At 31.5% G+C, this 27,774-nt stretch overlaps 1 protein-coding gene across 6 annotated transcripts; it reads left to right on the forward strand.

The window, feature by feature from the left end:
- Positions 1 to 703: 703 nt before the first annotated feature.
- Positions 704 to 19,622, forward strand: LOC100164619. Of its 6 annotated transcripts, none has more exons than XM_029486582.1 (8): positions 704 to 2,071; positions 9,824 to 9,829; positions 12,150 to 12,638; positions 12,726 to 12,918; positions 13,138 to 13,207; positions 13,333 to 13,482; positions 14,254 to 14,396; positions 15,041 to 19,622. In XM_029486582.1, the coding sequence occupies exons 1-8, from the start codon at positions 1,929 to 1,931 to the stop codon at positions 17,003 to 17,005; spliced, it is 3,159 nt and encodes a 1,052-aa protein (XP_029342442.1). In that variant the 5' UTR covers positions 704 to 1,928; the 3' UTR covers positions 17,006 to 19,622. The 6 variants fall into 6 exon arrangements, with proteins under 6 accessions (XP_029342442.1, XP_029342444.1, XP_008178380.1 ...); XM_029486584.1 differs by lacking the exon at positions 9,824 to 9,829 and adding an exon at positions 11,804 to 11,806; XM_008180158.3 differs by lacking the exon at positions 9,824 to 9,829 and having other exon boundaries at positions 705 to 2,071.
- Positions 19,623 to 27,774: the final 8,152 nt, after the last annotated feature.

The raw sequence follows: 27,774 nt of genomic DNA on the forward strand, positions 1-27,774 counted from the left end.
ACAATAACAACGATAATAATAATAACGACGATCGTAAAAACACGATATTAATGTCGTAATAATATTATCGTTATTACTATTACCGCGTACAGCCAGAGAAAAAGCGGCGTTGCCCGCCGACCCGTCAAAACTTTTGCATATAAACTTTTGCTCGAGGGAGGGGTGGTCGTTCAGTGAGCGTTTTCTACCCTCCTCTACTACCTCACACATATAATATTATAATATACCACAGCATTAGCCCCGGACAATATTATTACATATACGAATTTACGATCGTAAAAATAACGATATTGTCGGTGGTGCGGTTACGACGAGCTGCAGCAGCAGCTGATGGTCTGGCTCGGAAATCTACACGGTCGAGGTGATTAATGGGAGGGGAAAGCTAGGGGGGCACCTGTGTGCGGTAGAAACCGCATCTCCGAGACCGGCGATATATTTTTTACGGTAAGCCGGCAACACTGTCGCGCGGCGGCGGCGGATCGCTGGCCGCTGCTGCAGTCGCCACCGCCGCCGCGTACCATATTGATTATTTTCCAGGTCATATTTCGTCCCGACCAATGAGCTGACATTTTCCCCGACGCTCGCCGTCCGTCACCGCACCACAGACGCCGCCGCCGTACACCGGTGCTGAGCGTGCGCGTACCGAACGCATGAGCGCGCCGCGCGGCCGTGCGTGCGCGCGCGCGCGAGTGCACCGGCGCGCGGCAGTGTGCGTGTGCGAGCGTTACGGCGACGACGACCGTGTGTTGTTGTAGTGCGCGTTCACGTTTCTCCCCGCTCGCTCGCTCTCCGCGTGCTTGTGCACGACCGTATCCTCTCGCTCTCGCTATATCCAGTCCCCCGGCACTCACCAGCCCGCCCGCCTTACACCGCACCGCATGCTCGCTCTCTCATTCGCGCCGAACGTTAGCGCTGCCGGTGGTGGGGGGGTCGTGCGACGTCAGTGAACGCGCGCGCAGGCACCGCACGTCGGATCTCGGCGGAATTTATCGCGTACTCCTCCGTGGCGGACGCCGATAACGCGTCGTTTTGTTAACAATTTTTTTACGTTTTTGAAAAACGCGTACGCGCGCACGTAATCAGAATAATAATAAAAAAAAAATCGTACACACTCAGTCGCGCAATCGCAACTAAAACGACTGCAACAACAATACGATATAATGCCCATTTTGCGCCGGGTACGTTCGCATCGCACGTCTCTAGAACAGCTAACGATTAATGATAATAATAATAATGTATTGTGATAAAAAAAAATCAAAAACAATTTCGCACGGGCCCCAACGTTCGTGTTGAGGTGTTATAAAAATCGTGCGGCCGTGACATAATAATCATACAATAATATTATATATATAAATATTAAATCTCGTCTACGTTCGGTGTGTGCGCCAGCCGAGCCGCTTGGGACGACGACGACGGAAAAGCCTGCCACAGCGAAAAGGCGACATCCGTTTCTCGACACCGGCGAAAAATATTATTATTAATTTTATCATAATCGCGAAAAATGCCGCGGCGATCGACGCGTACGAACGGCGCCGTTGTGGAAACGCCGCGGCGGCGACGGTCGTAGTGCGTCCGCGCCGTGTGCGTGTGCGTGCGTGCGTACGTGTGCCGCGCGCGCGTAGGCAGTGTGCGTGCGTGTGTGTGCGCCGCCGCCGGTGTGCGCCCGCGCCAGTGTGTGCGTGTGTGTCCGCTGTGTGTGCGTGTCAGTGTGCGTGCGCGTGTGTGAGTGTGTGTGCGACGGCGGCGTTCGTACGGACGCGACGCGCCTTGGGTGAGAGCCGCTCGCAATAATAATATAGTAATCGCGCGTACCGGATAACGTAATAACAATAACGACGACGGCGGCGGCGGCAGTGCAGCAGCAGCACCTCCACACGGTCGCCGCGGCAGCAGCAGCAGCAGCAGCAGATTGGAGCGGCTGCTGTTAGATGCAGGTGGCCACTTTGTTCCGCGAGTCGGCTAATCTACTCGGTGCCGCTATGGAACCCGGTTCGTCGACGGACAGCAATTCGCCCTCTCTGAAGCAACAACAGCAGCAGCAGCAACAACAACAACAACAACAACAACAACAGTAAGCCCCGAGCTTTACGGTATTTTTTTTTTTTTTAAGTTTTCCTTTTCGTCGTTTTTCTTACAAAATTATTTACCTGCCTATTTTTCCGTGTATATTATCACACCTCACGGCCAACAATCATCATCATTATTTTTATCATCGTCATCGCTGTATTATCATCACATGCTCAGTGCCGGGGGAGGGGACGACATAGTAGAGATACGCGTTAATATTATTATAACAACTCTCTACACGCTAACGCCCCCGCCTAGGGGGGGGGGGGTGGCCGATGTTGCGGTAAAGGTGGAGGACGAAGTGGTGGCGGCGAAGACAAAGACTGGTTACCTACACGGTTTTCCGTTTTTCCGAGCTGGTGTTTGTCTGTGCGTGTCGTATGTGTGATTGTGGTGGTTGGAGGGGGGTCGAACTCTTGCCTGGTGGGAGGGGGGTGTATGTGTTTTGCGAGCACTCGAGACCGATAGTTGTGCAGTCGGTGTTGGCGTGTGTAGTTTATTTTCTGCCGTTTTTAATAATATAATATAAATATATTATATGCATATTTTTTTTTCCCACCGGATACGGCTCTTCGGCTTGTCGTGTGTGCGTGCGAACGGTACGTGTGTGTGCGCCCGTCCGTCCGTCTGCGTGTGCTTGTGTGTGTGATTGTACGTGAATGTGTACGCGAGTGTGCAAACTGCAAAGCACACGCGCCAGCCGCCCGATTATACACGGCCGTTTGTCGGTGTATGAGTGAGTGTTCGAGTAAGTGACTAGTGAGTGTGAGCGTGTGTGTGTGTGTGTGTGTGTGTGTGTGTGTGTGTGTGAAAAATATAACGCGACGACTATTATAATGTACACGGTTACCTACGATTTACCCGCACGCACACGTAATCGACGACCCACCGAGGCAGGTAGTACTTATACGCATAATAATAATAAATAATAATATTATTGTACCTAGGTAACGTTAAAATAATGTCGTGAACACGTACCTATATTATATAAATTATAGTGTACAGTCTAAAATAATATGTAAAATAGTAATCCGTCGGTTGGGGTGCACTTGGGCAGTCACTGGCGGCATATTCTTTGGCTGATAACGCGATATTCCGGTGCTTGCGCTTCTGCTTCGACGGTGGTTCCCTACGAAAACCGCTTACACATTTGGCACGGATTTCGGTTAAGTATTGCGAGTGCGCCTGGTCATTTATTTCGAGGGGAGCAAAACTCTCCTCGTCGTCCTCGGCTGTCTTTGTGAAGGCTTAGCGCCGCGCCATTGTTCTCTTACTCATGTCTATGTTGCAAAATATTGGTAGGTAATACCTTTTTTAAACTACGGTGTTTGGTAACCATTAAAAAAAAAAAAAACTCATGTTCCGTTATCAGTATATAACATTATGTCAGATTGGTGTATCTTATCTTCATAAATAATTATTTATGTATTTCAGCACACCATTCCTACTAAATCAGTTACCTATACAATGTGTAACAATATTATTATAAGTATTGGAAGGCGCTTGAAATATATATCAGCGTTTTAATTATACCATAGCTGTTATATTATAACATATACATGTACATGCACACTAATACTACTTGTTCCTGTTAATATATTATGTTTAGATTAGGTATGGTTGCACTTTTTGTCTGTTAAACAATAAACGGTTAATGTCTTATATGGTTAAAGTTTAAACTTGATAGGTAAAATGCTTTTTAACATAGAATGATCCATCATTAATACATTTTCATTTTGGTGAAGTACTTTTGCGCTTAGATCATGTTTATAACCGGAGGTGTTACCATTCATTTTTTTGAGAGTATACTAAATTACTAAGCCGTCGAGTACTTACCAAACTACTAGGTATCATAATTTTGTAAAAATATCTTGAGAGTAGGTGTACGGATTACACGTAGTATACCCTTTGGGAACACCCCAATTTATAACACCAATGTATCAAATACAGGAAGAATAGGTATTAGCACAAGTCAATTACTCTAAAATCCTTTTAATTTTCTGATTACTATCACAAATAAACATTCATTGCACATTAATTAGGCCAAACGTGAATAGCGTTATATTTAAAATATACAATCAGGTATGGATAAGAATTTACTATAATGTTTATCTACATATAATTTTTTAACTACTCATTAAGTGTTAATATTTAAATCAATTGAGATTATCTGAGAATTATTGTGTTTCAATTACTATTAGTAAGTAGGTACCTATGTCAGGAATAACCTTGAACTAAAGTGTATTAAACTGGCGAGCCTCTTACCAACTATATGACAATTTTTTTTATAATTGCAATTGTCTGAGTATATTCTTGGAATTTTCAAAAGTAATCTCTAGCATGTAACGAGTAGGTAATTGATAGAATATATATGATTATACATGCTGTTTTGGTTTTGGAGCATAACACTTATTCATTCACAAAATAATGTTTTTTGTTCTTATAATTTAATTAATTATAACCATATTTTTTTTTATTTAGATGTTGACATCTCATCAACTAATGAAACACATTGGTGCCTATTACTTACCTAGAAATTTTTCATTAGGCTCTATAATTTTAACATTATGCCCACTTTTATTAGATATAATTTTGGTAATGTAAATAGATACTTACATGGCTACATAGTTTACAATTTATACTACTTTAAATCGAAAATATGTGGTTGGCAAGTGAATATTATAATATTGACGTTATTGTAAATGTCAACATGTTTATGTCTATCTTAATGATAGTATTAAAATGTAAATCAATTGTGAGGTATTTATTTAAATAAGAGATAAGTTTGATATCTTTAGTTCATGGTTGTGAAAGAAAAGTAACTAATTGTATATACATATACCTTTTGCTAATCTATAGAGTTTTTTTTTCTAAGTAGTACATTAATGAATTGAATGTCTTAATGTTTATCTCTTAATGAAAACATTGTACTGATGTTTAATGCATCCATTGAATGATTTATTATATAACTTAAATAATAAATTAAACAAACAGAATCCTCCTAATATATTGTTTAGCAGGTCCCTTGTTCTACTGTAAGTAAGTAGATCATTTAGTGTGACAATAATTGTATATAATCTTTTAATTTGTATTCCTATAGTTAACTACTTACATACATTTTAATAATTTAAAAAAAAAAACATTATTTAATTGTCTATTATGTATTTTATTAATTATATTGATTATCATTTTTCAAGTAAATATCAACTATACACCAAGAAAGATAAAATAAATTGATAAACATAGATTAGGTATTTGCAAATTATCATAATTTGTTTTAATTAAATCCCCCATTAATTAATGTAGTTTAATAATGTCATTTTTAAGAGATGTAGCAAGGAAAATGTAAATATTGATATTATTTAATTTGTTTGTTTATTCAATATAATATAATGGTGTTTTTTTTTTTGAATGGCAAAGTTTGAGCTGAATTGTTTGTTTACCTTTTAACGGATGTTTACCATTTTTCGGATTTCTCTTATTTTGCATAAATTATACCATATTTTGATAAATATTTCATTCAAGTATTAGGTAATAAATAAAAGGAGACAAAATATTTTAAAGAATAATGGCTAGTACTTTGGACTTTCAATACATTCTAATATAATATAACTTCCACAATACATTTAATTCCTCTCTAAGAACACTTGTACATTTTCTTCAAAAGTATATTTTATATCTTATACTCAAACTTCAAACAAAAATATTTATTAGGTATAAGTGGGTATTGTATTTTACCTATATTACCTACTTAAGTTTCAAATTATACTTTTATCATTCCATCCTAGTAATTATTTAATCCATGTTAGGAAATATATAAATTAATTTTTTATTTTAATTGACTGAATACTAACATTCAAATTGTAACTGTACCTTTTACAATCAATTTAAAATTATTCCTACTGCAGTTTATTAAGTTGAATAAAGAGATTAATCTAAAATAGTTGATAAATTTCATTCCAGATGTGCCATATTCATTTAAATGGATCTTTCTTTCTGCAGCTTATTTATATGTTTATACTAAAAATGTATTATTGTTAAATAATTATAATTCTTTAATGTATGGTGTTACTCTAAAAGCATTACAATTTATTTTGCTTGATGTTTACTTATAATTAAATATGAAAGATACTCCTATAAGTTCTTAACAAATGTTATTAATCAATAGGTTCCAAATTGATATTTGATTTTAATATATTTTAAGTATTTTACCCAACTTAACCTAACCTAATCACATTCAATTATAAAAAATATAAATTTTCAACAAAATTGGGTTTATTTAAATGCACCTTATCAGTAAAATGCTTATATTTAATCAAAATATTTATAAAATTATAATTATTTAAATGGGTGAATTGAATAAATAATCTAGTAATATAATATCATATATATTGTCATTTAAAGTGCCATTTTGCCACAATCATTACCTATGTAAATATTGGTACCTATAATACTTACTAAGTATTAAATACTTGAGGCTGGGATTGTTAATTATAATTGTAAGCTACTTAAATAAGTTAAATAAAAAAACAAATAAAGTTTGCTAACTTAAAATCACTTTTTATTGAGATGTTTTGACAAAATGAATTATTAAGTTCATTGATAAAATATTATTTGTTCCTATTCATTAAATACAAATTTAGTTTTTATTGTTGGTTCCTAATTGAGACATTGACTCTCTATACATTATATAAAAATCAATTCATTCAGATTGTAAAGTAAATTGAAACACACTAGTGGTAACAGTACAAAAAAAAAAAAAAATAATTTTAAAAAGAATATTATAAATGAGTACTTATATTATTGTAAGAATATACATTTTTAAAGTAATTTTAATTAAACATATGTGTAATCCTGTAGGTATTTGATGTTATTTAAAAACACATTAATATAATACAATAAATAAATAAATAAATCCAATAAGATTTTTATTTGTTACCACACATATATTGTTAATAATTAATTTAGATTCTTTTAGAATTAAAAAGATTACTATGTTGCTTTCAGCTTTGTATTACTCTGTATAAGAATAGTATAGTCATAATATTTTAGTCATTAAAGTTTTTAGAATAATTTTAAGTTAGAAATATGGTGTATTAAATATATATTTACCAAAATTGAAATTTTATTAATAAAAATACTGTGTATTAATTATTATAGTTCATGAAATAACAATAACGTTAAAAATATAAGTATTATTTAAAAATATTTTAATACCATTCAATATTTTTCAAAATATATTATTATATAAGACCTAATCTTCTCGATTGATAGATAATATATTTCGCACGAAAATAGAAAAAGTTTATTATATTTCGATGTTAAGTGTTTCAAAATACCGTACCTACTTAATTTGAGTTATTACAGCTGAATTGTCAACGAGAAAAAAAGTAATCAACATTGAGTGTTTCAATTTATTCACTTTTCGATGCGAGTGTTTGCTATTCTATGAAACCGAGTGCATGTGCGACTAGAACTCCAAAAACGGGTTCCATTTTTTTTATCTTTCGTTTCTACATATTATTTTTCAAAACGGGTTGGATCTACTTGTCGGTCGTTATTATGGTTGGAGGGGATGGGTTGTAGTGTAACGAATTAATACAAGACGTGCGTATAATATAGCTTCGACTTTCCGTTTTCGAGCGGACTCCGTGCCGAATAAAAATATCTACCTATTTGATATGTGAATAATTCTACGTTTTTTAGAAATTCTTATCGCGCTCAATACACTGCAGTCATAATAAAATATTATTTTATCATCCAAATAATAATAATAATAATAACAATAATAGTAGTACCTATTATAATATAATATTATTATTGCGTTCCTGAAAAATGTTTCGTGCGATCGAATGTGGTGTGCCCGCATCGACCGTCACGTTCATGCGCGTGCGCGTAACACATCGCCATGGTGTGGCGCAAGTTGGAGGCTACTACTATGGCGAATACCACACGAGCTCACACGCACACTAATTATTATCGTTTACACGTCACACGACTGCGATATCGCCACGACATTAGTTTTGTCCGCTTTCGACTCTATGTCTCTCGGTGATGGTTTGCCACCGAACGACTAGAGACCGGCGATTTATGAAACATGTATAAATTGTATAATATTATAGGTTGACAATATGAGACAAACGACGTCCCCTGGTCGTGTTTTTTACTCCTACGCGGGGGAGACAATAAATTGACAAAAAAAAACAATAATAATATCCGTCTGATTTTCATCATTGCCGCCTCCTTTAATATCGTAGTAATTTCGTTTAATTTTTTACCGATTTCCGTCGTCGCATAATTATTATTATCGCCGTATCGTGTACTCGAGACGCGGTGACCCGTTCTTATACGATATAATAATATTATTATTATGTATACTTCGTCGCATCTCTATGTACATAATTTATTATTGTTATTATGTCATCCTCGCTCAGAGAATAATAATATCTTCATTATCTTCCGTTTTGTTTAACCATGCCCCCCCCCCCCCCCCTAGCACTTTCATCTTGCTATCTGTACAGAGTAAAGGCTTAACCTAATGTTTATATTATTGTTGTTGTAGTTGTTGAAGTTGTTGTTGTTGTTGTTGTTGTTGTTGTTGTAGTAGTACCGTGTCCCTTCAAAGAGTTTGTGCTACCGCAGTAATAACGCGCTAGTTTCCCGAGAGGTTTTAAAATCGATTAGTAGCAAAGATTATAGTAACGAATTCGGTGTATTATAAAGAGACGTGTGTGTGGTTCTATTATTAGGAATAATACGTTGACGATGTTATAATATTCTTAACGCGCGATTGGGTTTTTGGGTGTGCGCAAAATGTCAGCGTCTCTTGTCGACGGCGAAACGCAAAATGCTTGTACAGGATGTGCGTATGTCCCTCGGTGTTCCGGATTTTCAAGTGGCGGGGACTATGGAAACTCCATCACCCCGCCACCGAAAAGAGCTCCCGGACGCCGTAGGATACCACCATCATATACACACAGCTTTCAAAAAAAAAAAATTAATCAATAAACTTCCTCGATTATACACCACCCACCCCCACCACTACAACCACTCACCAGCAGGGATGATTTAAACTACACATTCGCCATATTATAAGCATGTATTGCGTTTTTGGTTTTAATAAAAATACATTGTCCCTAGTAAATATATTACGGTAAAATATATGATATGTCGTCGTCGTGTCGTCTGTACATTGAGCCGATTGACCTGTACCGATCATATACTTATGCGTGAAAAAAACCATTTATTATATGTAGGTACCTATAAAATCCCTTGGCGTTTATTGTTTCCGCTGTGTTAGTAATTAATAAATAACAATTATTCTCTAATACATTTCATACTTACAAAATACGGTTGGTACTTTGTACATGTACCTAACCTCTATGTGACCGTTACTGCTAATAGAAACAATATTCAATGTCGTGTTCATTTTATATAATATATATACAGGTACAAGTTTTATTAATTTCAAAGTAATCGTTTTTACGACTGTCTATTAGATTATAAGAGTTAGTTAACAATTTTCAGTATTGGAAACTTATTTTATTTCATTATGAAAATACTCCGAAAAATACAATATATTCAGGATGGCGGTTTTTTAATTGGGTTCTTTTTTAAATTCTTGACGTTTTAATTGTATTTTTTTTTTATATTTAATTCTTCACCCTTCATTACCTGTTATATTTAAAAACCAAAACAAGTTTAGTCTGGTTAGTTTACGTACGGATAGTATTAATAATCAGACAGCGTGGTGTATACAACAGTTCGAGGTACTTTATATAGTTTATACATCTATATAGGTGCGTTTAAAAAACTTTTTCACTTTGCAAACTTTACTGCAACACGGTGTACAAATAAAACTCTTTACAATATTTCTAACGGTTGTTTCAGTTTGACGTATAATATTATGTATTGGGCGCCTATATATAAAACCGTTGTAGACTTCATTGTATATTCGTTTTCAAATATCGTAACATTACTTTTATTTTATCGCTGGACAACGAAATACAATGAAATATTTCGCTTTTGAGTGTGTGCCGTTAGGAATGCACACGGGTAAATTTTTTTTTTTAAATACCCCATACCCTGCAAAATAATAATAAGTTCAACGACCAATGTATAAACCCCGGTGGCGGTGGCGTTCAGTTCTCTACGACCTCTGTTCCTGCAACCCCGTGCACGTATCCTGACCAGGTTGCCTGTTGTGTTGGCCGGAATCATAAATCAATACACCCTGCCGCGCGCGCCGCCGCCGCCACCCAGTTCGCTAATCTCCCTCTTTCTTATTCCCCCCACCCTCCACTGCCCCGCCAACCCCACGACCCATCATATACCCGACGCCGCCCCTCCTTTCCCCGCTTCTGCATTACTCTTCCCCTCATCCCCTAACCACTCCCACCATCACGGAGGACGTCCCGCGTGCGCAAAACTAACTCGCTTTACGTCGGAACCGGTACGGAGTTTTGATCAAACGGAACCACGGACGGTGGTCCTATTACAGTACTACGATATGATATTATTGTTGTCGGATTGTTAAGTCAGGCAGGTGCCTGCGTCCTGCACCGTAACTTATCGGTACTACTTTCATAGAAATGGATTGAGTCTGTACCGTCCAATCTAGTGTGTTTTAATATTATTCGAAGCCACCGACAGGAACGTCCCCCCCCCAGCACATATCAATTCGTCCAACCCACCGTACGAAACTCTGCTCTCACTAACAGTATACGTACACCCGCAGGGACTTGAGTGGCTCGTTATTCCATTCGATTCACATAATTTTATTTTATAATAATGTAAATTGTTAGTAATAAATATAAATCCAAAAATTTGGACTCTAGTCTGTGACGATAATCTATCGGATGCCTAGTAAGAAATACTAAAATAAAAAATAAAGCATTTTTTCCCCATGACCTATTACGTGAAAGTTATCTATCGACGTGTGAACGGAAAGCTATCATTCTGCTGCAATACTACTGGGGTAGAGTCCATTCCATAATGTTATATAATCGACCGTGGGTATGAACTTTTGAATAAAAAAAACCTACTTAATGCGTATTTATGATAATCGTTGTTAGGTACGTTCTCTGGGCGTTGGAGTAATACGCATAATATTATTACCTACGTTCTTCCGTCAAAATGTTCTCGGAAATAATATAACACACGGTCAACACCTACCTACCCGCAATAATGTGCTCGATGTTCGTTTCATGCTCAAATCGACTGTATTTATTCAACGAGTTTTGTTTCAATATTTAATTTAGCCATTTTTAATGCAGCAATTCCGTTTCTTAATACTTTTCAGTTGTATTGACGTACTAAATTATAATGGAGATTATAATATTATTCAATATTCGAATGTGGACGACAATAACATCAATATTTTTATAAAATCATTTCGCTAATATCGAAATATTAAATTAGGGTAATGCGAACGTGTCGTATTATTAGTTATTGTCGTTATTACATAACACTATTAGAGTGTAGGTAGTTTTAACTTGCATTTGTTAGGTTAAACATAGTTCATGATGTTCTCGATGTATTAAAACTATTTCTAGACATACAAAATAATTGGATGCTTGTATTTATTACACAATCTATGTTAATAGTACATGATAACATATGTAATACGTCATGTTATGAATTAAAAATTAAAAAATACCCCACACAACAGTTTTGTTAGTTGTCTATGACCTGAAATTAATGTATACAATAGCAAATATATGTTTATTATAAAAAGACAGTTTTCGTTATTGTTCTTAAAGAAGTAACAAGTAACAGTTATTGCTTGTAATACTTAGTAGTAAATTAACCTTAAATTAAATTATAGTATAAGTAATTAAAAATTATTTTGTTTAATATTTTTAAAACCAGTAGAATTTATAATTGAATAACCCATTAATTCTATTCAGGGCTGTTTCATAGATGATATTGATTTACCATTAAATTAAAATTATAAATAATCATAATTCAGCACACCTGTTCCAGTGACTCACTCGACTCTTGTATCAATTCATATTTACCTCTTATTTGTTCGTAATAGACTGACTATAGTAATTAATTGGTTGATTTTTAAATGTTTGCAGGTCTAACAATTATGGTAATTGTGACGTTAACAATGGACCTCAGCCAGCATCTTCTGTAAAACAAGAATCTGCTTGTGCGGATGATGGATATGAAACTAGTGGCGGTGGTACCGATGCTGAACAAGCTGCAGCAAAACATTCGGCCGCAGTAGCCGTTGCAGCAGCTACTGCTGCAGCTGCAGCCGCAGCAGCTCAGCATCATAATAATATTATGAACCAGTTACCTCCGATGCATCATCATCAACAACAACATATGAATACACACATGCATCCACATCACCATGGTCATGCTCATCATCATCATCAAATGAACAACATGCAACAACACCAGATTAAGTATGAAATGCCTGATGATCCATATAGTTTTGTTGATGAAGAAATGCAGCATCATGGTCAACAAAACTTGCAATACACTGAAGAAATGATTTTACAACACATGCCAAAGAAGCGAGGCAGGAAGAAAAAATTTAAACCTGAGGATCAGATGAGGTAAACCAATCTATGATCTCTATTAATATAATTTTTTTGTTATTATTAAATGCATATTTAAGACATAAATTGTTAAATTATGTTTAGTTTGCAATGCTTAAATCCTGATCAAGCATTTGGGTTAATGCAACATATGTTGCCAAAAGATAAATTATTGACAAATCCTGCCAAGGTTTACAAGGAAAGAAAAAAACATGACCGTTTTAATGGCATGCCTGAAGAAGAGGTATCAAAGCGCACTTTACCTGACCATCTAACCAATAATTTGGATATTGTAATTGTAAGTATAGTATATTTTTGCTGTCATTACATTATGTGTTCAATTTTGTGATGATATATCTAGTCTTTTTACATTTCAAGTATTACTTACTGATGTACTACATAAATTAAATTAATTAATATGAAATGTATTTTTAACTTTTTTTATGTAAGAATAAAATATTAAGTTTATTACCTAATATAATTAATAATTTAACTAACTGAACTTCCGCATTTTTAGATTGGTATCAATCCTGGTTTATTTGCTGCTTATAAAGGTCATCATTATGCAGGTCCTGGAAATCATTTCTGTGAGTAAATACATAATATTCTAAACAAGTTTAATTGTTTCACACAATGAGCTATGGATGATGTTCTTAACTTATTGATATTTATGTATGCTATATTACTAACTTGTTATATTTAACATTCATAGGGAAATGTTTATACCTATCTGGTCTTACACCAGAACCCATGACTGCTGATGATGATTATAAACTACTTCAAAATGGTATAGGGTTTACCAATATGGTGGAAAGAGCTACAAAAGGTAGTGCTGATCTCACAAGAAAAGAAATTAAAGAAGGTTCGTTTTCCATAATCTGGTTAATTATGTATTATTTTAAATTTTGTAGATATCAAATATTTTATGTTGCTAATTATTACCATATATACAGTTGAATCGCAATAACTTGAAAAACTTGAAAACTCAATTTTTTACTCACTTTAGGTTGGATTAAATTTGAGTTAGGTATCTTGAATAATAAATATCTTGCAGAGATTTTTTTTATCTTCCTTTGACTTGAGTTATCTTAGATACTATTATAATATTTTATCAATATTATCTCAATTAACATTATAATTGTTAAGCATCATTAAATAAATCTTTGTATATTGTAAAATTAGTAGTTGTTCTTGTTCTTTTAATATATAAATGTGTTGGGCACTATTATTTAAAGGGCTCAGTCTGGCAAATCTTAATAAATAAATATCTTCTATTATTTTTTTAATTTGAAATATGACATGCATATATAATATTTTATAGTTATTGCATGTAAATAAATTTCTTGAAAATATTACAGATCGGTCTAGAATAATCCACTTTCCTTCATATTATTTTATGCTAAGTGCTATATTTCTTCTCATTGTTAAAATTGTGATTAGAACTTATTTGACAATCAGTGTTATGTGTTCATTAATTAAAAATTGTTTATTTTCCTTTACATTTTTTTATGTACCCTTACAGTTCTTATCTACTTCTTAAACAGCAAACAGAAGCAAATAAACAAGAATTAAATATTCTTTAATTCAATTTTAAAAATTATTTCTATTTTTTTATTTATTTTTTTCACTATAGGAAGTCAAATTCTTCTCGAAAAGCTCCAGCGATTTAAACCAAAAATTGCAGTATTCAATGGAAAACTTATTTTTGAAGTGTTTTCTGGGAAAAAAGATTTTACATTTGGTCGTCAACCAGAACTCGTAGATGGAACAAATACGGTAAACTTTTATTTATCTACTATTAATACTTGATATTTATATCATGACTTTACTAACTTTATTTTGAATGTGCCTTTTATTTTAAGTTAAGTATTAGGTTAACAATTTATTTTCTTAAATTAATAAGTTCTCAATTCACTAAGTTATGTTAGCTCAAGAATCCTTCTGTTTCATCGTGGTATCATATTTATAACTACAATATTCTTTTATAGAAAAACATAATTTTAACAAAAATATTTTATGTTTTAAGTATTATAAAAATAATTTTAATCTAGTGTTTAAAAATAATCAAACAAATAGATACAACATATTTCAGCAACTTTACATGTCGTCATCATCAGTACTGGACATAGATATTAGCATTGGTGATGTCCACATTGTTATTGCATTATGTATTAAGTTTTATAATAGATCGTATTGTATTGTGGATTCCCCTATTGGTTTCATGTAATTTATAAAAACTAATTTTCTCCAATATTTTGTGTATGTTTTTACATTTACACACTATGGGGATTGTTATTTTATTTTTGAAGTAAACTAATAATTTATAATTTAATTACATTACAGTTAAACATATTTTATATTTCTTATGTTTTTTATATCATACATATATTAATTCATTTTTTTTTTTACCATTTTTATAGTACATGTGGGTAATGCCGTCATCTAGTGCTCGATGTGCACAATTGCCACGAGCAGCTGATAAAGTACCATTTTATGCTGCATTAAAGAAGTTTCGAGATTATTTAAATGGCCTGGTGGCCGAAATTGATGACAGTGAAGTGGTATTCTCATTTACTAAATTAAAAAATTATTATGAGCCAGATATCAAAGAAGAACCTAAAGATGAAGTGCCATCTGTGTATTTCAACAATTATAATTCGGTAGTTGAAAACCAAGAAACAATAGAAAATATTGCCGATGTTAAAGATGAACCACCTGTGATTCAAAAGAAAAAACGAGGGCGACCAAAGAAAATAAAAACTAAAGATGGAATACCTGAAGAAGTAAAAGTTAAGCGCCCTAAACCACAGGTAGTGGAAGAACGAGAAGGAATGCCAAAAAAGAAAAGAGGGAGGCCGAAAAAAATTAAGCCCGACCCAAATCAGTTACCACCAACAAATAATGTTGTGCCACCAGTTTTATCTTGTGAACACAGTAACCCATCAACTCAATTATCAAATTGTTTCTCTCCGCCAATTCAGTCTCCGATGAACTTGTCACAGTTATATGGAGGAAATAATGTTATAAATAATATATATAACAACCAAAGCTCTTCACATTCACCTATATCTAACAGTGGTGGTGGTGGTGGTGGTGGTGGCGGCGGTGGCGGTGGTGGAGGTAGCAGTGGTGGAAACAACAATGCAAATTTTCACCATCATCGTTCGCCAATTCAATCGCAACAACATAGGTATTCTCAGTCACCACAAGCTCCATCCTTTACACATTCTGATTTGTCGTCAGAAATCAGTGCAGCTATCTCTTCAGAACATAATTTAGGATCACGATCTCCAGCATCACCCAGTTTGGGTCCACCTGATTTTGAGCCACCAGCTAGCCTGCTGGCCGAAGATAATAGTCCTCACAGCAGTCAACATAGTGGCGGTGTAACCAAAGAAGATCTAATTGGAGTTGACCAACACTCTAGGCCATCACAAATGGAATGTCAGTTTAATAATACAGTCGGTGGATCTCAGCAACCACAAAAAACAAATACAAAGATGGATATGCACCATTATCCTCAATCGCACGGATATGATGAATATTCAGGCAATGTAGAATCTGTAGCAGGATCTCCGGCCTATCCTCCTGCAGAATCTCCAGTATATCCCCCGCCACCAACTGGATATCCACAACAACAACAACAACAACAGCAGCAGCAGCAACAACAACAACAACAACAACAACAACATCCACACCAACAAAAGATAACAAATAATCAAGATGTTACAGCAAAAAGTTTATCAGGCTTGGAATCTTTAGTTGAACAAATTCCTAACATGAACGATAGTGATGTACAGCATAGTGGACATCACCATCATCATCATCAGTATATGGATGAATCAAATTCAGGTTACATGCCAAGTGATTACTCATGTTCTCCCTCTTTAAATTATTCTTATTCGTCATCGCCTTGTGCACCCCAAGGAAATATGAACAACTTTTCAGTAAGCTCATTAACAAATGGGGCAAATCATCATCATCAACAAGCAACAATGTCTCAACCGTCAACGTTCTCTGTTAGCAACCTTACATCTTCATCATACCCACCACCACCACCACCTACAATAAATTATAATCATCATCATTCTGGTGGTGTTATGATGGACATGGATAGACTACAACAACAGTACCAACAGCCATATAACAATCAGTATGCCAGCTCAATGCAATTTAATGGGGGATTAGGACCACCTGGAAATGGATATTCACATAACACACATAACATACACATGCCAACTCCAAATTTCCCTTATCCACCTCAAAACTCCATGTCGTATGGTAACAACAATAGTGGTAATGGAGTTTCACCTTATATCCAATCAAGTGGTGGGTATTTGTCTGTAAACCGTATGGATATTGGATATGGTGGTGGTAACTATTAAACTCGCGGAAACGCTGTAAAAAGACTGCGATAATTTCTCTGATATTTTTTCAACCATCGCGCATTGTATTAATCTCTTTTATCAATTGTTTATAATAATATTATTTGTAAATATTATAATACTTGGTTATATATTCAGGGAACGGTTCATTGACGACTTGTATGCAACTATGAGAATAGTTTGAGTTATTATCTCATGATATTTATCTTTTATCAATCATATTACATTTTTTCATATCCTGAATTCGATTTAATAAAATGTAAATACTCTTTACTTTAATATTTTTATTTAATAAATTTGAGTAAAAAATACGCCGAAGTTACCACAGAGTATTACATTTACTAACTTCGTATACAATGGCACATTAGAATCTTATAATAAATTTATATTTTTCTCTTTTTATGAAAATTCTACCTTAAAAAAAAAAAATAATCTGTTAAATGAAACTATTCTCTATATGTTCGGCGATATCGTAATTTAGCGATTTTAACTCGAATTTGTTCAATGTCATCTTTTTGCTCAACCAATATTATTGTTATATTATTAGAGTAATACAATATTTTCACGTTACCAATATTTTTCCTCCTAAGTATTTTTTGTTTTCGTGTACATTGGTATTTTATTTGTTCAAATGGTTCGTGGGTTCCTATCAGTTGATTTATGATGTGTCTGAAAGTATTGTGATTGTTATATACATTTTGACTGGGTTTGTGCAATTAAATCAGTTACCTCCGGTTCGTATAGATTATATTGGTCCAAGAACCGCCAAATTCATGATATAATATATATAAATAATAAAATGTTATATAGATAGAATGCATCAAATTATTAAATTATACTTAGATTGGACATTCCAAAAAAAAAAAAAAAAAAAAATGGAAATTCTTGTTAACAAATGTATGTAATAAATCATAATAAAGGTTTGATACAAAAATCACTGTGTTTCACAACTGTTTCACTTTTAAATAATTTTAAAATGTACAAGAATTATTTTTTTTCAACACAATGGTTTTCCCCAGCAAATATCCAATTTCAACTGATAATATTATTGCGAAACTCCAAAACGATCACACTTTATTGTAATTATATTATTTAGTAAAATAACAACTTCTAAGATCTATATTTAATTAATAAGTATAATGCTCTATATTCGCATTCTGAAACTGCATAGATCATGTATGTCAGTTATTATTAATTTAACACTTTTTCATTCGATTTCTATGTTTAGTTTACACCATTTGTAGAATTTTAAGTGTATATTATAAAATAGAAATTAATTAATAACATAAGTGGAGCAAATATAATAGCATAGTAAGAGTATTATATATACCATCTGTATTGAGAAGACATTTTGTTTATTGAATGAACATAATTTGATTTTAAATGTGCTAAAATGAAAAATTATACCCATTTCTATTGAATTTATAAAGATTTTGTTAATATAATATAATGTTTGTATTTAAAACCGATTTATTAATGACTTCTAAAAAAATATTTGTATTCAAATGAAAGTATGATGCATGGGTGTATTTAGGGGGCTTTGGGGACTTAACTACCGCCCTGTGGGAATCTTAATAACCCCCTTCCCCCTCCATAATTTTAATCCATCTAAATTCAATATTGCGAATTTACAAATTTAATTTTACAAATCTATTGATAAAAAAACCATTTAAATCAAATTTTCTGTTTTATGTATCTAATTATTAATAAATTTATAAATTTTTTCTTTGTTTTTATAAATATAAAATCTTCATTAGAAATAACTTAAATTAACAAAAAAATAAAAATTGTCAAACCATATTTAATGTGTCAAATTAAATGAAAAAAAATATTCAATGTACATTTATATTAACATCAAAATGAAACTTCTCTAATCTATTCATTTATTATTTTCTCCGTTACCATTTTGCGAAAATAACAAAACAATCCCTATTATATTCTTTCATTGTTCTTTGTTATACTTATATAATATATATACATACTTACTATATATATGTATTTAATTATTTAAAGAAACATTTATGAGAGTAGACTTGATATTATAATTTGCTTGTAGTAAAATTATATTTAATTTGTTTTTATTATTATGATTATTATTATTATACCAATTATTTCAATAGCACTTAAAATATGTTACAATTATTTTTTGTTTGTTTTTTAATAATTATTGAATTTTAATTTTACAATTTTATGAATATATGATCCCTATCAATTTCTTTTGTTGGATTTTATGTTTGATACATAATAACAATGCATTATACATCTTTAATACAATTCCTATATACATTATTTAATACGAATAATACATATATATATATAAATAATTTTTCCCAGTCCTCTTTTGACTTTCATAGAAGTAATATAATGCATGTACTGTTATATTATTCTGTATAACATGGTTTTTAATATTACAGTACACAATGTAAAATCTATAAGACATATTTTAAGCTTAGAACAAAACGTGCCAAAGGATAACACACAAATTGTATACAACTAATATTATGATGTGATTTGGCTCAATTCCGTTCCTTATTTTTATCTTGTGTGCGCGTGGTCAATGTTTTAGGGTTCATTAGATTGTCTTATTTTGTTATTGTTTTTTGTCTTGCTACCAATAGTATTTTTTTTTTATATAAACCTTGTTAGTGTTAATTCATTCAATGTATTATTTCAATACTTATGTTGTTAAAAGTTGTTTTTTTTCCAAATGTTTGTTACTCTACATTTTAGCTATTCTTTGTATAAAATTATAACTTTTGGGGACTAAAATGGCAAACCGAGCATCATTAAATAACACATTATAACTTCTGCAAAATCCTAAATTATTACACATAATTAACATATCTTTTTGTTGTTAAAAAATCACTTCGGACATGTTTGTTTTTATGAATACAGATATAATAAAGATCATATCCCACAAATTATTTTGCACTAAATAAAATAACATAAATTATAAATTAGTTTGATTTTATTTGTTTATAGCCGTATACATAAAAATGAATTAACTGATTTTTAATCAGAATTTCATAAATTTTTCATTTTAATATACAGTTTTAATTTCTATATATATTAAATAATCATTCTCTATGAGTTAAATGAATAATAAAACAAATCTAAGATTTTTGTAGCAAAAAACAACGCCTTCTCTAAAATAAATAAATAAAGTAAGATCAAGTTATGCATTTCATTAGTTTTTTTCATGTTTGTACTAATGTTATGTATTTATGAAATTTAAATAATAAACAAAGATTAATAATATAGACAAAAAATCTTGAGAAATAATCACCGCGATACACTGAACTTACTCCTATTTGAAATCTCATTTTTAATTTATTATTTTAAGATGTATGTACAACGTTTAATTTCAAAAAAGTATGTGTTTAATACATATTATAAATATATATTTTTCACGTTGTAATTATAATCTATACTTAATTTTGTTTAAGTTAAGATATTAATGTAATAATATTTTTTTTTTTTTAATAATTTCATCTAATTTAACACTAGATACATATAAGACGTTTAGAACAGATATCCCCTTACATTACCTAATAAGAGTGTTGATGTCCAGTTACAAATAGTTTGTATTGCTCGTGGAATTATGAACTTAAAGTGAACCATAATAATTATCTGATGCTAAGATTTAACAATTTCCTAATATATATGCATACAAATTTCATAATTTTGTGTATATTATTAATCTTATAAACAAGTCAGTAAAATAAAAATACAATTGTATTGTTATGATGTGCTCTTCATAGCAGCGTATTGTAACTATAATTCTAGTATTTTATTATTGCATCAAGCCGACATTTTTGATTCCAAGACTTAACTAACTTTGACTAAAAAGAAAAAATGTACATTGTGTATGATATATAAACGAAACAAGGTGCATTTTGAATTTTTATTTCTTTTTTAGAAATGTATCCTAGTATTAAACTGTGAATATTTTTCTGATTATTTATTTGTTAATAGTTGAATAGCCAGAAAGAGCTATGTATGTTTGCCTCGGGTCTATTATAATGTATGATATAATTTAATAAAATAATATCGTTTTAGTTTTATTGTTTTATCTGTGGAGTTGAATTGAAAATTTAAATGCATAAAGTTGTGTAATTATCATAATTATCATATTATTATTTTAAATATATGAAGCGTCACATTCAGGAAATTGATTAAATTATGTGTATATAATACTTGTATCTATGTTTTTTAATTAATAAAACTATTTGTATTTATATTTACGTCAGGATAATATTATTGTTTTGATATATATTATAATTATAATAATAATTATTATTACTTATTATATTTAATTATTTACTATCCATAAACAATAATTGTAAAATGTCTTTGAAAAATGTTATAATGCAATAAAAATTGAAATCAATGAAAAAAAGTCAAATAAATAAGTAATCCATACAAACAACATTTAAATACTTAAACTAACCTAAAGCTGGGCACTAACTGGTTACAAAGTTACTTTCAAAGTAGCTTTCTAACTGAACTCGTTTCTGGTACTTAACATGAATTAATTATAACATAACAGATGCAAAGTGAAAAATAATTAGATACATATTTTTTCTATTTTTTTTTGTTAAAAAAATAATCATCGATAAATAATTGTATTATTGACCATTCTATAGATTAACACAGGTTATTGAAATTAAGTTATGATGTACCTATTATTATTTAAGATTTTCAATAATAATAGTAACTAGTATATCTTGAAAGAAATATAATATTTTAACAGAAATATAAATATTTGATCATGACATCATGGTTGTTTACCTTATATCCAAAGAATAACATTCAGCGAAAACTCAAGGAGACTATGGCATTTGAATATCTATTTATTGTTATTTCTGTATTATTTCTTAATAATAAGTAACGATTGAAACTATCGAGAGAGAGAGAGAGAGAATAAATAATTGGGTGAAAAATGGTAATAGTGTAAAATTAAAAGAAACTTCATTAAAAAGAAAAATTAATTTCCCCCATTACATTTACTGTGTTAAACATTTTAAACATTTCTATACCTTGTTTCTAACTAAATTTTATTGGCATTTTGTACTGTAACTAAATTAATTTTTGTATGTTCAAATAGGTCTTGCCCAGCTTTGAATTGAATGAATGGAAATTCTGTGCTGTATTAATACCACAAGTTTCGAGATGGTCTTGTAATATGTATATGTATACCTTTATTTAGATTTAGTTTATTGTTGTATGTAACTGGTTAGGTAATTGACCTAAATTGTACCTTAGTTACCTACAGCCTACAAGGATAGATCTAGGATTATTGTATATAGGAAGCTATGAATTATTATACTCATTTATCAGATACTAAAATGATAATAGTTTCCTTACTGTACAAAAATAAAGGTTAATACGGTTGCTATAGAATCCCATCACCATTCAATAGTTTCATCCCTGAATGCCAAATATATGCAAACACAAAAGGTAAAAAGTATGATAGCAAAAACTATCCAATTATTATATAATATTATAAACCAATATTTTGAATTACAAATTGTATAAATCATTGTAAATCATTCATTATTCCAATCGCCATGTGTTTGTTACTGGATTTAAAAAAAAGTAATACCATTATATGTTTAAGGAATACATAAAAATAAATATATCAGTAATTAGAGCCTTAACTATCCTTAATCCCAGCAGTTAGCAATAGGAACAAATAATATTGTTAATTTATTTAAGAAATTCAATTTCATGACTGAATTTGCTCTGAAAAAAGGTGGTATTTTGTGTTTAGACTTTAGACCTAATTAACCGACAAAAATAATGAAAATTGGTTGGCTTAGCTAATTTTGATTAATTATCACATACGTTTTAATCAAAATGATTTTTAATATCTATTTTTTTGACTGAAACATTGTTAAACAAACAAATGGTACCTGTTTTTACATTTTAAATTGTTGTATTATAACAAAAACTAGTTTCTCCAACATTTAATATCACTTAACTATTGTTGATGAATAAAAATCTGTTCAATCAAATGTGAAATGGTCAATCTGCAGTTAATTGGCTAGCTATATTATCATCTTACACTGCTTTGAGTGGACTGAAAATAGTGACTTATTAATTATTATTACAGCTCGTAAGTTCATACATTTGTATATCAATCTTGTTAAGTTGGATTTAATGCTAGAGGACATAGAAATCAGTTTAAAAGTAATATGAAGTTTTATTTTGCACATTTAGACATTTTTTGCCAATTTGGCATCTTTGTACTTTTTTATATTTTATTGAGCATTTTTTTTTAGTTATCACGCTAAGAAAAACCCAAAAATTGATGAAAAATTCAATAATTTATGTTTTTGCACTGTATAAAATGTTAAAATGTATGAGAATTGTAACAGAAAACTTTTAAAAATATGAATGGATATTTCTTGCAAATTCAAAAATTGCTTACGACTTCTTATTTAATCCACGTATTTTTAGATTTTCAGTGCATTTAAATTATAAATGCATATTTCTGAACTTTTTAAGGGATATTTGGTCATTTGTAGGGTTCCGTACGGTAAAACGGGACCCTATTACTAAGGCTCCGCTGTCCGCGTCCGTCCGTCAGCAGGTTGTATCTCATGAACCATGAAAGTTAGAAAGTTGAAATTTTCACAGGTTATGTATTTTTGTTGCCGCTATAACAACAATTAATACTAAAAATCCTAGAATATATAATATAAGCAGTGTTGCCGACATGTTTATAGCTGATGATGGTACGGAACCCTTCGTGCGCGAGTCCAACTCGCACTTGGCCGGTTTTTTTACCTACTGCATAAGCCAGTATTCAGGCCTTTTTTAGAACATGAACTGTTATTATAATAGTTCAAACATTGATTATAAATACTAATATTTATAATAAGTGGTTTAATTATACGCCTGCGAGTAGAAATGTGCAACAAATTAATATAAACCATCAAAAAGATTGGCATTTACTAAATAGTATAACTAACTTAGCTCATAACTTCACATTATATGCTGACTTAGCTTTTTCCAGTAAATTTGATAAATAAAACCATAGGCGTGCGCACGGGGCTCGACCGGAATCGTTTTAGGGGCATAGTAAAATGTTTGTCTATACTTATTATAAATTATTATATGTTTGAAAATTTTATTTGTAGTGAAAGTGAAAGTGAAATAACAACATTTTGTGTGTACCTCCACATTCATCTAACAAAAACACTGTGTATGAAATATGTACTATGACTAAATAAATTAATAAGTTGGTTATAATTTATAAATAGTGTTTATTTAATATTAAGATAAGCCGAGTGCGGACGACCGTAGATGCGCATTACTCCACGGAAAACGTATACGTTTATAATTAGTCGCTTTCAATTAATATAGAAGACCGTAAACAGACTGACCTCTCATTTCTCAATAATCTATTCAGTGTGTTCAGTTGTTAACTGTTTACTGTTGTCACTCAGTCACTACACACTGGTCTGTTAGTGTTTACTGTTCAATAATATTTATATTTGAGTTCGGTGAATTAATATGATGAGACATTATTATAATTAATTTTATTCTTGCCAATATCGGTCGTATTTATATCGTTTTAATTTTCACATTAAAAAGGTGGGTAAGTGGATGTCGCTCTGCTGTACAGTAGGTTACAAGTGAGTCACTGTATAATGGATAGTATTAAATTTGAATTCAGTGATATAATATCACTGTATAAGAAAAACGATTCTGAGTGGAGACGGTATTTCAGTCTAGGTATAAGACATATTTATCGTATTTATCATATACTTTTCTATTGTATTAAAAAAAAATATTGACTTATACTAGGTAGGTACCTACCTATAATAAATTCCAAATTAATCATATCACAATATCCATTAGGTACTTATAACGCGTTATACATCAACAACAAACCGTGATACTATCATAGATATATAATAGTATACTTTAGAAGTTTTAAGTACCCATGAATAATATTATACAATCACAATAAAATAACTAAAATAGTTACTCTAGGTTTTTTCTTTTGTTTTTCACGACGTTTTTGAAAACTATTGAAAAAATCTATTGGAAAATCCAAGCACTTTTACTGTCCTAAAAGGCGATGACAGACAGACACAAAACAAAAAACACGTTGTAAAATCAATGCATTCATCGTTCCAAATATATGTCTAGAAATTAGCACATATTATATGTTGTGTGCATATTTAACTTGATTATATTTTTACATATAAATATTACACTTTTTATATTGCACACAATTTACATTTTACAATAAGAATATTGTATGTTAATGTGTAAAAAAAAATAAGGGCACTGTCAAAGTATTGGGGCACTAATTCTACCAGGCTCGAACCGGAAATTGAAGTCATCACACGCCTATGAATAAAACGTAGTTAAAATCATAAATATCATTCCATACATATCTTTAATTACAGTATGTACCAATTATAACTTACAAATAAGTAAAATACTTTTAGTTTAACCATAGTAAGTATAAGCCTATTATACAATCATTTTTAATAAAATTAAACTAATTAATATGTATGTCTTGATTTAATAATTAAGTTGACACAAACATATAATTCCCTAAACCCCTAGGTAGGGCTAATATGCTATAAACAACACTTTTTCTTGGTTATTTAATTACACTAAAAATCATCTTACAAAATTGTTATGAAATTCTTCTTAATTTCATTTTAGATATTGAGCGGAGCGAGGAAGCTAGTGGTTTTACAATGGTGTTTATTTTTTTATTATTATTTATTTTTTATCCTGTATATACAATTTTTACCAGAAGAAGTGCTTCGATTTCAACATATAGTATCTTATCTTTTAGCAAATTGGATCAAGATGGTACTTTAGAGAGATAAGTTTTTGATTTTCTCAATAATTATTTAATGTCGCAGGAAAAACCACCGACAAATTACAAAAAAACCGCTAAAAATTGGTTTTTTAATTTCTAACGCTTTGCTTATCACCATAGAAACGAATAAGCATTTATAATATTTTAATATCAATTTAACTTACAATAATAAATGCTATAATAAATAATAACAATATAAAATATCCAGACTGACAAACTCTCTCCTCTCAGAATCGTTTTTCTTATACCTACAATGATATTATATCATTGAATTCAAGTTTAATACAATCCATTAGGTATACATTTACCCCCTTGTAACCTAGTGTACAGCAGAGCGACATCCATTTACCCGCCTTTTTTTAAATTATTTATTTAAGTCACATTATTTTGAATTAAAAAAGTAACTTTTATGTTTTATTTTTAAATATATACGCTGGAGCTTATTGAATAATATGTTTTCAATATTCAATACATTAACCATTTATAATAATCAACAATATGATATTATATTAAATGTTTGTTTAACAACCAAAGAAGGCAATAAACTGTTTATAACTGTAATAGTTTTTTATTTTTTAAATAAACAACAAAAAAAGCGGGTAAATGGATGTCGCTCTGCTGTACAGTAGGTTACAAGTGGGTCACTGTATAATGGATTGTATCAAATTTGAATTCAATATCATATCATTGTATACGAAAAACGATTCTGAACGGAAACGGTTTGTCAGTCTATAGATATTTTATATTGTTATATTAAGTTATGATACGATATGTTGAAATCGAACCACTCCTTCTGGTAGAAATTTTGTATACAGATAAAAAAGAAATAATAATAAAAAAATTAACACCATTGTAAAACCACTAGACTCCTCGCTCCGCTCAGAATCTAAAAATAACTTAAATAACGTATACCTTTTTTCCAATAAATCATCATTCAATTTCTTAATAATTAATTTTGTTACAACTAGAGCTTACTATTATTTAAAAAAATATTGAAAATTGCAGTCACTATGTCACTACGTGACCCAAGTGGTGATTAAAAGTTATTTGTTTTTAACCTTGTTAAGCAATAATAGGTAAGAATATGTTGCGATAATCAAAAACCATATTATTATATTTCTACATATTGTCTAGGTACATTCAAAATACTTATACCTATAAATATGATAGATATAAGTTATGTAATTATTAATTGTTACTTATTGAAAACAAAGTATTTTATAATTTGTATAATATTATCGCCTTTTTATTTAAACATATTATATCGTTTTATTACTTTAAGAACATTGGAAAACAATATAGACTAAATGGCTACATGTAGGTATTGGTTTTATGAAGACATACTTTTTTCTAATTTATGCTTTCACAATGTTTTGACTATTTTGAATTTTTTTGCAATTTAGAAAATAAATGTTCTGTAGTAACTATAGTAAGTATAGGTACACTTTAAGCATAGGCGCAAATCGCAGGGGTGCTAAGGGTAGTTCAGCGGTGGCTGTCGTTGCGGTAGCATGTGTATTAGCGTTGTCCCGATTCTATGGTGCCTACCACTGGCAATTTGCGTTAGTTTTTTGTGATTTTTGCACCGATAGGTGCATAGGGAGTGCGCGCTGGGATTGGTGTCGATTTTGAGTCGATCCCACAGATACTTTTTCCAAAAAGTGCAGTTAAGTTAGTGCTGAACGGCTGTGGATTAAGGTAAGAGTGATATAATTATCTTTCTTATCGGTACGCGGGAGGCCAAAGGCCGCCAGGCGCGGTCGACGTCGCTATCGCCGAATCCGTTATCGCGATTCCGGGCGGCACGCAAGTGAGCCAGACGTTGTCGTAAATAGCATACGGTCTCACGCGAATTACCTGCACACTGTATATTATATAGGTGTCACTTTTTATTAAAGTCAGTGCTGCTCGAGTA

Source organism: Acyrthosiphon pisum, chromosome X, assembly GCF_005508785.2.
Source record: "Acyrthosiphon pisum isolate AL4f chromosome X, pea_aphid_22Mar2018_4r6ur, whole genome shotgun sequence".
NCBI lineage: Eukaryota > Metazoa > Arthropoda > Insecta > Hemiptera > Aphididae > Acyrthosiphon > Acyrthosiphon pisum.

Bases quoted from the DNA above. Each gene is read 5' to 3' on its own strand.
- LOC100164619 (XM_029486582.1), top strand. From the start codon at position 1,929: ATGCAGGTGGCCACTTTGTTCCGCGAGTCGGCTAATCTACTCGGTGCC. The intron at 12,639-12,725 runs GTAAACCAATCT...AATTATGTTTAG, and splicing joins AAACCTGAGGATCAGATGAG to TTTGCAATGCTTAAATCCTG. The intron at 14,397-15,040 runs GTAAACTTTTAT...CCATTTTTATAG, and splicing joins TCGTAGATGGAACAAATACG to TACATGTGGGTAATGCCGTC.